The sequence below is a fragment of the Trachypithecus francoisi genome, unplaced genomic scaffold (assembly GCF_009764315.1).
Source record: "Trachypithecus francoisi isolate TF-2019V2 unplaced genomic scaffold, Tfra_2.0 Lachesis_group20, whole genome shotgun sequence".
Lineage (NCBI taxonomy): Eukaryota > Metazoa > Chordata > Mammalia > Primates > Cercopithecidae > Trachypithecus > Trachypithecus francoisi.
This window is the reverse complement of record NW_022681466.1, coordinates 68308613-68322047: the sequence shown is the minus strand read 5'-3', so window position 1 is coordinate 68322047 and position 13435 is coordinate 68308613. Positions and strand designations below refer to the sequence as shown.

Here is a 13435-nt window from a genome sequence, read left to right as displayed (position 1 = left end):
AGGCAGGAGAATTGCTTGAACCCAGGAGGTGGAGGCTGTGGTGAGTCAAGATCACGCCACTGCATTCCAGCCTGGGTGACAGAGTGAGACTCCGTCTCAAACAATAAAAAAAATAGAATAGAATAGAATAGAATAGAATAGAATAAAACAAAACAAAACAAAAAACAAAACAAAACGAGCAATAGTCAATTACCCACTATAAAGGAAGGAAGCCCTGTTTTTGCTTTTTTCACCTGCACTATGTAAAGAACACATACCCTGCCAGGTGCTTAGGGAAACCCATACCTCATCTCTAGGTAGGGTTTGAAACACTTTTCCCCTGAATAAGTATGAAGGTAGAGAGACTCTCCCTCCTTGTGGGTCCTGCTAGGCGGCAGGGTAGCATGGTAAATACAGAGATGGCATCCTTAAGAGACATGAGGAAAAGAGATGGTGAGGACAAGGCTATCAGCAAAGGAAGCCCAGCAGGGTGATGCTATGAAGACGCTGCAAGCTAGCTAAAGGTAACAGTTAATACTTACAGCTTCCTCCTTGGTTATTACTACATTCAAGAACTTCAACATTTGTGATTTTAATTGGAATTTCTCAGAATGTTAGAGTGAATCAACCTTAAACCAATTTTACAGATAAAGAAACTGAGGTGCAGAAAGGTTGTCTGATTAACCTGAAGCTGCACAACTTTTGAGATTTTTGCACTGGGACCAGGACCCAAGCGAAGGTTTCTTTCCATTAAATTTCTCGGCAGTTTTCCATGAGAATTCTGGAGAAAGATAATTTACCTGCTAATTTTGCAACTCAAAGTTAGATGCCACACATTACAATCTGCTAACCGTAAATTGGCCATGAATCTTTTAATAGGCAAAGTAGGACTAACAAGATGATGTTTACAGTCATAGAAATGTGTTTGTATGTTAAAATATTTTAAATGTTCACTTAAGATAGGCTTTCTTAAAACTTAGCAATTAGCCTTCAGATCAAAAACATTCCCTGTAATAAAGTTACCATATTTTTGCAGCTTCTCATATAAATCTGGAGTGCGATACACCAGAGCAGCAAAGGTGGCGTTCACAGCTTGATCAATAGTGGAACCAGCAACTATATCTGTCTTTGGGGCCTGTTTTCTACATGCCTGTATGAATCCTTTGAAAAGTTCTGAATATGGCCCACAGAAGTTCTGAGCAGGCTCTGACTGGGCAAAATCAAGAAGAAAATGGCGGCAGGGGTCATCAGGAATGTTCTTAACCTGGAAACAAAAAATAAATCCATCACATTTAACACATTCATTCAAGAAATAAAATTTATTGAGCAAACTACTAGGCCAAAGCAGAATTATAAAACACAGTGAACACTCTCTGGAAGTTTAAATCTATTTTAGGAAGACCAGACAGAGATATGAGTTTAAAAAAAAAAGATAAACATAAATAAAACATTAAAAGCATTAGAACTAGCATTCCCGTAAAGCAAAAGCTTATCAAGTGCCAAATGCCTAGAAGGGATACCCAGTGCTGAGAATTCAAAGGAGAGAGATCCTGGCAGGTTACAGTAATTAAGAAAAGCCTCCTGGAGGATATGGGCTTTGGCCTGGACCCTGAAGGATTGGCAGACTTGGCCCTGACGAACATAACCATTAGCAGAGGTTACGAGTCAGTGGGGAGACTGACCTGGCCTGAAGTCTCAGCTGGGGAGTGATGGGAACTAGAGTCAGATAGGTAAGGTGAAAGGAGACTGCAGAGAGCCTTGACTGTCACATTGAGGAGTTAGACTTCACCCTGTGGGCAATGGGGAGCCATTAATGGTGCTTGGCAGTGGAATGACAAGATAATGCAGTGATTATAAAAAAAACTTGGTAGGTACCAATGTCATAAGGCAGGTGCGAATGAGGGCCCGGATAAAGATGCAGACAGAGGAAAGGACAGAGACGAACATCATGAGGAAGAATCCACAGGACCTGCAGGCTGACTGGACAGGAATGGGAGACAGGTGAGGACAGGGGATGCTAGGGAGCAGTGGCTTCAGGCCTGGGGAAACAATGACCATCACAGAAGTGACCAGTCTCTGGTTTTACACTTCTGAGTTAAGGGGAGTCAGGACATTTAAATAGAAATGCCTCACAGGAAGATGGAAACAGATACTTGGAGCAGGGAGAAAACCAGACCTGGAGACTGATATTAGGAATTAGTGCCGCAATGTGACAGGAGAAGAAAGTGGAGAGGATGAAGTCTTGGTGGGCTGTGGGGAAGGGAAGAAAGCCTGAATAAAGCCTACCCTTTAGGGAAGGAGGAATATGAAAACTCAATGAAGGAGGCAGGTGGGCAGTCAGATGTAAGAGAAGACAGTGGACTAGCATGGATCCAAAGAAGAGAGGGTCTGAAGGAGCCAAATTTAACAGAGGCAAGGAGAACAGAAGCTGAGGAAGAGCCACTGGATTTGGCAATTAACTACTGAATAATGTGGGGCAGGGCAGGGCAGGGAGGGGAAGGAAGAGAAGTAGAATACAGAAATAGAGGGAAGGAGAGGGGAAAAATAGAGACAGGGCAAACCTTTTAGTTTTTAAAATATTACACACCTAAATCATGTGCTGTACTTCTACGGAGAACAAAAGATATAGCACAAATCATTCCTCGAAAGCTTGACTCAGCAGGCACTAGAAGTACACTCAATTGTTTGCCTGATAACTCCACCAACAGAGATTTACTGAGCACCTGCTACATCTCACCCAAGACACACATGCAGTATTTCTGAACACCTAGTGCACACTGGCCCCTGTGGGACACAGTGGCCTTAACAAATTAACAAGGTATAGTTTCTGGCCTCAAGGAGCTAACTGCTTAATACGGGTAGTAAGATAGAAACACACGTGTTTATAACTTAAAGTAATAAATACTTGTAGGCAGTTTCCAGTCTAAAGAGAAAGAGAATAGAAGAGTAAATACCTCCTTACTCTTCTGGTGTGGGTGAGTGGGCCAGCTTGCTTCTAATTCCAACTCTGGACAAATCTGATGCCTGAAGACAGGTTTCCACAGCGGGGAGCTTAGGACTAATGCCATTTTTGCCTGAGGTATAGCCATGTTACTTCCTAATTCTAGAAAGACAAGAAGACACATGAGAGTTCTATTTTTGCCTTAATATATTGAGAATCTCTGAAATGAGAAAGAAAAGGTTAAAAAAAAAAACACGAATACTATTAAAAGAGAAAATTTACCCACATACCAGAATGTAATTGTGATACTTTGTAAACACATATCACAGATTAAGCTAAACCAGCATGTCCTGCAATACCACTGTTCTATGGAACAACTTCAGTTACAAGGTACCTTTGCAATGACTAATCTGTTTATAGTAAGCTGAAAATAGGGTATGAACCATTCCTGGCATGTAATACGAGGCCATTCAGGAACATTTAATTATGGAAAAACATTCACAATTTGTAAACTTAATTATGTAGCAAATAATAAATATCCAGCATAGATGTGTTTAAAATGAGCATAGGGAAAAGAATAGGTGGAAATAAAAATGTTAATAGTTATTTCTTTCTTTCTTGGAGAAATATGAAAAGAAGAAAATTAGTGGCCGGGCGCGGTGGCTCAAGCCTGTAATCCCAGCACTTTGGGAGGCCGAGACGGGCGGATTACGAGGTCAGGAGATCGAGACCATCCTGGCTAACATGGTGAAACCCCGTCTCTACTAAAAAAATACACAAAAAAAATAGCCGGGCGAGGTGGTGGGCGCCTGTAGTCCCAGCTACTCAGGAGGCTGAGGCAGGAGAATGGCGTAAACCCGGGAGGCGGAGCTTGCAGTGAGCTGAGATCCGGCCACTGCACTCCAGCCTGGGCGACAGGGCGAGACTCCGTCTCAAAAAAAAAAAAAGAAGAAGAAGAAGAAAATTAGTTACTTCTGAGTGTCACGATTAAGGATGATTCTATTTTCCTTTGTTTTTTTCCATTATGTAATTTTTCTATATTTTACTTCTAAAATTGGAAAAACTCAAGAAATGATAAAGAAATAAAATATAGTAGAAAGTTTTATTCTGTACTTCTTGTTCCCTGGAATAATTAACTAACTAACTAAATTGAACACATCTTTTTCCTTTTAAGAGACAGTCTCTCTCTGTTATCCCAACTGGAGTGCAGCAGTATGATCACAGCTCACTGCAGCCTCCAACTCCCAGGCTCAAGTGATCCTGCTGCCTCAGCCTCCCAAGTAGCTGAGACAAAAGGCATGTGCCACCACACCTGGCTACTTGTTACATTTTTTTGGTACAGATAGGGATCTCATTACGCTACCCAGGCTGGTTTTGAACTCCTGGGATCAAGAAATCCTCCCACTTGGCCTCCTAAAGTGCTGGGATTACCCGCATGAGCGACCTTGCTCAGCCCTGAATGAATCACTTTAAAACAAAATTCATATTCACATATCTACATATATTTACATAAATATTCACATATTTAAAGGATATGCAATCAACTTATTCTATATTCCTGCCTTCTGGTTGGACTACACCTACACCTACTTATAAAAAAATGACAATGTTGCCAAACAAAAGCTGTTATCCTCCACAGACAGAGAACCCATGGCATCCCTCATTCTATGTTCCAAAGTCTAAGGCAAAAAGCTTCATGACAATGCTGTCGAGTGGACACTTTATTCTTTTGGCTTAAAGGAAACTGAAAGGGAATATTATTAACCCCTTGCCATTAAGTGGAGAGGACCTACAAGAGGGCAAGCACGCACCTTGCACTTCACCATGGTTGCAAGAAGGGAAGGAACGGGGATGTGGACTTACGATGCACGGACTTGAGTGCCATGCACTGGGAAGCTAGGCGTCCCATCAGCCGGGAGACAAGGAGTTGTAAATCCAGCCCCCAAGACACAGCAACATCGGGCAGGCCGTAGGCAGTGACGGTGAATTTGTAGCCCCATTCGTTGTGACTGCTGTCAGAGTGAAAGAGGAACTGCAACCGAGGACCGGCCTTGAAGGTCACTTTCTAGGGACAAACAGAAATCATGTGGTCAGACAGATTAGAGGAGGAGTGTTTCAGAAATAAGCATGTTCTTCATGACTAGAAACATCTCCATTTAAAATTGATCTCTATTTCCACCCGTCCAAAATGACTAATGGAGAAATGTACAAAGGGGTGACAGAAACAGAAAATTTACAGCCGCACCCCATGAAGAAGGAGAGTTGGCAGAACACTGCTGCTCAGCTTTTTACACCTGGGGTGACCATCTGTCCACTACCTACTCAGCCAGTGGTCACATTTCCATGCCTTTGCTCCTGCCAAGACCACTGACCACGGAGAGAGGGTCAACAGTCTGAGGCAGCACTAAACCTCCAGCCCAAGAGCTCAAGCAGCTCTAACTGTGAGGCAGACTCTTGGCTTCCATCACAAGGTCTGGGCCATCCTCCTAGACCCACCAGCTCGTCCCGTCAAGGATGAAAGCTCTTCATTTACTCTAGGCAATGCTGTCTGCTGCAACTACTCAACTCTGCCACTGCAGTGCCAAAGCAGCTATAAACGATAAATAGGCATGGCTGTGCCCCAAAACAATGTTTACAGAACAGGTGACAGATTATAGTTGGTCAAACTCTGATACAAATCCTTCCTTTCACAAAAGTGTAACATAAATGCCTCCCTTCAAAGACTTTACCTCTACTGCCCCTTGAAGGCCAACAAAAGGAAAAGCGTTGGTGCAGAAGTAGGTACCTCTTTCTGGGACTCTCACTCACCTTGGGCCATTTTTCAGTGCCAACTTTTGTGTCATAGCGTGTTTTCCGACCTCTAGCGTCGGTAAATTCCAGATAATCATACCTGTGAAGGCATAACCTCTATTAGCTTCCTTCTCTCATTGTTGACCTATTATCGCTAGGGGGTAAAAGAACATAGAGGTCTTACCTTTTTTCAGTTTCACACCTGTCATCGAATTCCACTTCAAAATAGGTTGCCCCTGGGCTAACAAAGACAGATGCCTCATGGCAATTATTTTCATAGTTGTGGGCAGATTCCTTAGTCCACGTATGTAACACCACAGGCTGTTCCTGTTGCCAGGTCTCAACATCCAGCTATGATAACAAATGAGCCGGGGGGAGAAAAGGTTCTATCACTCGACACCTATCCACACGCAGCAGACTGTTTATCTATCAGTGCTCCAGGCAGATGGGCTTTGACAGCCCTGCACAAACCAGCACACAGGCTCGAAGACATACCTGAAATTCCCATCTTCACAGACAGATCAACATACATTCATCACGCAGCAAAGTAGATGTGCTTTTATTACACTACAAAAACTCTGTGACCAGCTTTTCCCTTTTAACTACGACAGAACTACTTCTTACAAATCATTACCAGTGTGAACTCCCAGTGGAAAAAGTACTGAATGAGTCAAGACCTCACATTCTTACTTGGGACACTGGCAAATCTGGATGCACTCTCTCTCCCTTCTTCTCCTACCCTCCTTCTTTTTTTTTTTTTTTGGGGGGGGGGGAGTCGTGGGGGGGGTCTTTGCTTTTTTACCTATTAAATATAAATGCCTTTTCTACTGCCACAAAGTTGTTATGAAGCTCACACAAGACAGTGATTAAACGTTAATTATGCAAAATTAAGGGAGAAATGTCTTCTAAAGACAAAACCTTCTAATTTGCCTTTCAACATACATTTTCTCGGCCGGGCGCGGTGGCTCACGCCTGTAATACCAGCACTTTGGGAGGCCGAGGCGGGTGGATCACGAGGTCAGGAGATCGAGACCATCCTGGTTAACACGGTGAAACCCCGTCTTTACTAAAAATACAAAAAAAATTAGACGGGCGTGGTGGCGGGCGCCTGTAGTCCCAGCTACTCAGGAGCCTGAGGCAGGAGAATGGCATGAACCCGGGAGGCGGAGTTTGCAGTGAACTGAGATTACGCCACTGCATTCCAGAATGGGCGACGGAGCGAGACTCCGTCTCAAATAAATAAATAAAAAACAACATACATTTTCTCTTCTAGACTTCAATTTTTTCATTCACTTAAATGGTTTTCATGTAACTTCATAAACTATAAAATGATGAGATTCATCTCTACAGCTTTTCGTCTGTGTCTCCTTTCTAATGGTGATCAGGCCACATCAACTTGGACTGGTATTTACCCTTGTTGGCAAGACCGCTGATAAAATCAAGGGAGCCTTCTAAAAGCTGCTTAGCTGTGCCTATCTACAGTCCGCCGTCCACTTCACTAAGTGTGTCCCATCACTCCTGAGAGCAAACACAGGGCGGCTCAAGTACCAACTCGAGTTACCTTCCTCAGTCCTCCTTCGGGGCCACTACAGAGCTTCTTCAGCAGTTCTGTGAGGACACTGAACTCTCGCAAGAGCACGCAGTGTGGGATGTCTAAAGTGCAGAAGTCCAGCAGGAAGATAACCTAATGGAAGATGGATAAGTGCTCAGCGTCCTCCTTAGGCTGGGCCTGGGGATGAAGATCCCCAACCCCTTTCCGGTTCACTACAAATAGCTGCCAGTTTTTCTTACCAGCTGACGAGCTGCCATTGAAAACACGGAATTACATAATCTTTCTACTATAATTTTTCCACTATATTGTGACAAAAGGGATTCCAAAATCACTCTCATGCTTGCCAGAAACTGCCCCACATCTGCCAAAACAAAGAAAATAATTAATATTTTATGCAGTAGAAATATCACATGCTTAGTTATCACCACGGACAAGAATAAAGAGGACTACAGAAGCTGTGGAGGGGATTCCACAGCAAAGATCACAAGGCCATACAGTGTCATCCTAATGCATTCCTCTGGGAGGAAGAAGCAGTGTGAATTTCAGTAAAAGACTACTTTTAAAGGGATTTTTTTTGGTCTTTTGATGAAGTGGAGGAGCACTCGTAGAAGTGAAATCACATGCCTGACTAACCCAGCTGTCAGCCCCGCCTTTTCCTTCTGTTTACAATGAGCCCATGCATTAAGTGGACCAATCTAACAGGCCAAGCTCTAGGTGGCAGGGCCCAATATACGTGTTCTCGTCACAGCTGCTGGGACCAAGTTTGATGGTACTAAATTTTCCATGTATAATTTGTCAGCACCTGTTGGGTTTCATGTAACTTTCTGTGAGTTTACAGAACATGAATCTAATTATTCTCAGCAATCAGCAAAGGTCACAGCAATGCTCATACACCTTAGATTTTTAAAATTCAAGACTTTCATTTTTAGATGACTGATTAAAACAGGGATAGACTCTCCCGAAGAATGAGACGTCACGTAAGAGTGCTAAATGATTGCAAAACCAGTGTTTAGGCTGTGAAATGACCTAATTCTACAATAAAAATACTTAGGCATACCACGCTCAGAGAGGAAACTCTGGACAAAAAGACACACTGCTGAATTTTATTTTAATTAGACCAAACCAGTCCAAGAATCTGAATTGTAATGAAGAAAACCATATGCACATTCAATGCATGAGTTACTAAAGAAGAGAACATACTCAGAGTCAAAACCCAAACGCCATCTGTTTTCATGGATTTCATATTTCAACTCACATTTTTCAATAAGGTCCACGGCAAGATCTTTGGCTCCAGAGTCCGAGCTCTTCAGCTGCAGGTAGCACCAGGATAGCAGGCTGCCTTGGACGGACCAGAACAGGGAGAAGAGCACAGAGCCAACCTCCCCTGGGGCCTCACTGAGCATTAACAGCTCGCACTACAAGGGAGGAGACAAACAGAAAGCGTTCATGACAAAGCCATTCACAGAGCACAGCCAAGGGCATCCTCTAAAGCAGCAGCTGTCACCAGCAAAAACAAACTATAGCTATGAAAACAGTCACGACACAGCTTTCAACCCAGCAGTGACCAAGAAAGATGGTTTTACGAAAACTCCCCTCTTTCCCTCCAGCTTTTCGGAACCTTTACAAAGGTTTTTTATTCCACATGACATCTCCTTCTGCCACCTCAGGAACCTTACCCCACTGGGTATCTCTTCTTTCTCTTACATCTTAAAATCTCCTTTCTCTGGCTCCTTCCCTCAAGCCTTCAGTTAAACCGCTCCCACCTTAAAAAAATAATTATTCCTGCCTCTATGGCTCTCTAACCATCACCTTTGTTCTCAAAAGTTTCTTTGAAGGGTTATCTGACCTCCAGACACGGAAGACTGTACACTATATGATTCCATTACAGGTAAAACCCAGGCGATACAGATGCGCTGTGTAGGAATAAGTAGAAAGAAGAACAAGGAAACAGTGAACACAAACTTCAGGATGATGGTCATGTCTGGCAAGGGAGGAAGCGAGTGAGCCATGAAAAGGTATGTGGGTGGAGGGAAATGGACTCAGAGATACTGGGAATGTCTAGTCCTTAAAAAAGACCCTTGCTGCATTGTTACAACTACCTGATTATATATTTGCTCCTCCACAACTGTGCTTTTTTTACATCACTGTATCCCCTGTTCCTAGCACAGGGCCTAGCACACAGCAGGCATTCAGTGGTTATTTGTTGAATTTGACAGATTCATGAGAAAAATTTCAGACTAGGTACATTTCTGATGACCTTTAATTTTTTTTCCTAATTGAACCTTAACTCTTTAGTATAACTATAAATGTCTTTTACTGAGAGATAATTCAGGGAAACACATTAATAGTGCATCTCTAGCAAGGAGGTTCAATGATATCTGTAACTTCTTTTGTACCACAGGTAAGTGAAAGAGAAGAAAAGGCACACATCTGATCTCCAGATGGTATACAATTACGCGAAATTCTCTTGGGCACGTGCTATCTCATTTCTCCACATACATCTTAAAATAAATCTGGCCTCTCTTACCTAGTGGAAAGAGGACAAGGCTCTGAGTCAAACAGCCCCGGTTTCAGTCCTGACTCTAGCACCTACCCACTCCTCACACGCGGGGCAGAATCGACGCCTATGAGAGCCAGGGGAGAACACTGAAGTTTTCTGCCCAACGGCACTGATGATGTAACTACAGAAGAAAGACTACTGAGGGGGAGAACTTAGTTCAGGCTTCAGGGATCTGAGAAACAGGTAGAATTGGACGAGCTCCAGAAGAAAGGGAAGGTATGGGAAATGCAGAAATAAGGACGGAGATTAGAATGAGCCATGGCTAACTGGGGCCGAGAACACATACTGATGAGCTGTAGACTGAAGTGAGTTTTTTAAGGAAGACTCAGAGATGGGCAGAAGAGTCTGGAAATAAGCCAGAAAGCAGAAGTAACAGAAAATTAATGTGACTGCAAAAAGCAGAGCAGTTTTTGATTAAAAACAAAGTTGAGGCTTATGAAGTCAATGTTACCCTAGATCTACATTAATACTAGATCTAAACCGTGGTCAGTGGAAGAGCAACCTTGGCACATGATAACCTACAAGCGCTCTGAGGTCCCCATCAGTGAATTGGGGGGATACCTGCTGATGGCCCAGCACGCCAGGCAGCTGGGAATGAATGAAATCATGGCTCTAACAGCAACTCAAAACAGTAAGGCACCCGCAAAAATGTGAGAGATTTAAAGACACTAAGTTCAGTCAAAAGATACAAGTTACCAGCCACAAAAGAAAAGCCACCTTGAAGTCCACATCATTAAGACACCTCAAGGATGTGGTTTGGGCTGGTGTGCCACAAAATCTCCTCCACCTCTCTGGTTCCCACATTTAGCCCAACGAGGTAGTTCTTGGTCTCCTAGTATGGGGGTGCTATCACTTTAGAATCTCTCGGTGTGCTTAGAAAAATGCAGGTTCTTATGCCCTATCCCTAGAGATTTTGAATCAGTAGTTTAGTGTGGGATCTAGAAATCTTTTTTCTGTCAAATATCCCAAGTGACTGATCCATCTGGAGTATAAACTACATTTTAAGAAAGAAAATCCCTTATATTTAAAAAAAAAAAACCAAATTAAAAAAATCATTAGCACAGAAAAAAGATAATATACTTTCAGATTTGATTAGTCCACGAAATTGCTAAGAAATCTGAATCTCTTTTTTTTTTTGGAGACAGAGTTTCGCTCTTGTTGCCCAGGCTGGAGTGCAATGGTGTGATCTAGGCTCACCACAACCTCCACCCACTGGGTTCAAGCAGTTCTCCTGCCTAAGCCTCCCGAGTAGCTGGGATTACAGGCATGAGCCACCACACCCAGCTAATTTTATATTTTCAGTAGAAAGGGAACTAATTTGTAATTAATTAAATTAGCCCAGCTAATCTTGTATTTTTGTATTTCTCCATGTTGGTCAGGCTGGTCTCAAACTCCCAACTTCAGGTGATCGGCCCACCTTGGCCTCCCAAAGTGCTGGGATTACAGGCGTGAGACACTGTGACTGGCCCTGAATTTCTTTTTTAAAGTCCAAGTAGTCTTCCTGAAAATTCACACCACTAACACATAACTATGTGTTGGGCTCACTGACAACCACTACAAGGGGACTTGATACAAATCCATTCCTCTTTTTCCACAGTGAGTATTATCAAGCACTTCTGTGTTTTTATTGTTTGCTGACTACCAAGAACCCTAACACGCCTCACTCGTTTGCAAGGGCTGGCTGGGAAACCTTTGTGATCATTTGTAAGGGTCAAGTAACAAAGTACATTCATGCCAGGCACAGTGGCTGACACCTGTAATCTCAGCACTTTGGGAGGCCGAAGTGGGAGGATTTCTTGATCCCAGGAGTCCAAGACCAGCCTGGGCAACATAGAGAGACCTCGTCTCTACAAATAATTTAACAATTAGCTGGGCATGGTGGCGTGTGCCTGTGGTCCCAGCTACTTGGGAGACTGAGGTGGGAGGATCGCTTGGCCTGGGAAGTGGAAGCTGCAGTGAGCTGTGATTGTGCCACGGCACCCCAGCCTGGGTGAGAGAGCAAGACCCTATCTCAAAACAACACCACCAACAGAAAAAACCACAACAATGTACATTCATACTACAAAGAGGCAAAGGGGGACACAACAGACTGCCACATCACATGCCCCCACAAGCATGAGACAAAGAAAACAGCGAGACAGCCATCGGATACCTCTCGAGCAGCAACAGACAGGAGAGTGTCCATGACCGCCAGGACTTCACTGATGTTCATCTTGGCCAGGTCGTTTTTCTCAGGTAAAAGCAGGAGGCCGCCTGGATCCTTGTCACTGAAAGGATACAAATTAGTCCTGACACCTGGCTTCAGGAGAAAGATTTTTATACTGTCTTAAAAGTTTCCAAAACAGAGCGCAGAAAGGTTTCAGTGTCAGTTCCATGGGACGGGAGGAGTTTGGGTCGGGAATACAGGCTGTGGACCCAGCTGGGGCTGTGCCGCTGTCCGTCCACACGTGCTTCCATTAGCACAGACTCACAAACCCTCCAGTCCTGGAAGAGATCCTGAGGCAGAAGGCTGATGAATAAATCACCTTGGCCACCAATATGAAATACAGCTCATCTCACGACTGCTAGCTTGAAAGTCCTGGCTAAACGTTCCTTGTGTCTTCAAACGTTTTCACAGGACAGCCCCAGGCCCTTTCAGCATCCTTGCCACTTGATTCCGAGCACATTTTAAACAGACAGTCCTCTAAGTCTGGCATCCATACCAGATATAGTCTGACTTGCAGGCAGTCGCTCAGGATACTAGTTCCCTTCCTCCTTCAAGAGTCGATACCTCTAGTTAATGAAGCCTACGGGCCCATTTAGCTTCTCTGGTAGCTGCAACAGGCAAAAATCTCGAAGCCCTCCCCTCCCAGCACACTTCCTTCTGCAAACTATCACTCTGGGCTTCTGTAGCTGGTTTTAACGTAGACACGAATACAGGACCCTACGTTCCTTTGGCTTCAGTTTTTGTTGTTAAACATCATTTGGAAACTAAAGTGTTCAAAAATACCCTCAATGGGCTCAATTTGAAATTGTCTTAAAATGGATGGGAACTGGATTGGGCTGTCAACAAGATCATTATTTTACCACTATTTGGGTTACCCACAGAAACTCGGCTTTCTAACTGGGTAGAAGGAAGTACTACTCCGAAGGTACATGAAAGGGCGAGCTCAAGAAAACAACTTTGCAAAGATTTGAGTTATCTGACAATTAAAAAGAACAACCAACTTACCTAAAATATGTGCACAGTGAACGGAAAGTGAGCTGCAGGGACTGCTTGTGCTCCTGCTCGGTGACGTTCTTCTAGAAAACCAGAAAGTGTACATTCAGAAAATCTAGTCCATGACATTCCAGAGACCTAGAGTAGCAATGAAACATCACCGCCCCACTGCTCCCAAGTATGAGGAACGCCAGGCCAGCAGACTACCTCACAGCACCCCACTAAAACCTGCTCAAGTGCTAAGATGGAGAGAACCAACCATCTCAACACAAGGTGGTAGGTGCACTTGGTTCACTGCCAAAGTCAACAGGAGGTTCAAGTTTCCTGCTTAGGGAAACGACCTCAAAAAGATGTACCTTTTTTTTTTTTTGAGACAGAATTTTGCTCTTGTTGCCTGGGCTGGAGTGCAGTGGC

General features: G+C 43.7%; 1 protein-coding gene across 4 annotated transcripts in view; it reads right to left on the bottom strand.

The window, feature by feature from the left end:
* ZZEF1 (zinc finger ZZ-type and EF-hand domain containing 1) overlaps positions 1-13435 on the bottom strand; it is a 142441-nt gene that overhangs the window by 68194 nt on the left and 60812 nt on the right. For 3 of the 4 annotated variants that reach the window (XM_033185045.1, XM_033185047.1, XM_033185048.1), the window contains exons 17-26: positions 13034-13104; positions 11975-12089; positions 8518-8677; positions 7502-7623; positions 7272-7394; positions 5895-6061; positions 5729-5810; positions 4784-4985; positions 2934-3082; positions 1003-1243 (exon numbers count right to left, since the gene is read on the bottom strand). In XM_033185045.1, the coding sequence (XP_033040936.1) occupies positions 1003-1243; positions 2934-3082; positions 4784-4985; positions 5729-5810; positions 5895-6061; positions 7272-7394; positions 7502-7623; positions 8518-8677; positions 11975-12089; positions 13034-13104 (1432 nt within the window). The remainder of the gene's footprint in view (positions 1-1002; positions 1244-2933; positions 3083-4783; positions 4986-5728; positions 5811-5894; positions 6062-7271; positions 7395-7501; positions 7624-8517; positions 8678-11974; positions 12090-13033; positions 13105-13435) is intronic. The other variant, XM_033185046.1, reaches the window with a different exon arrangement.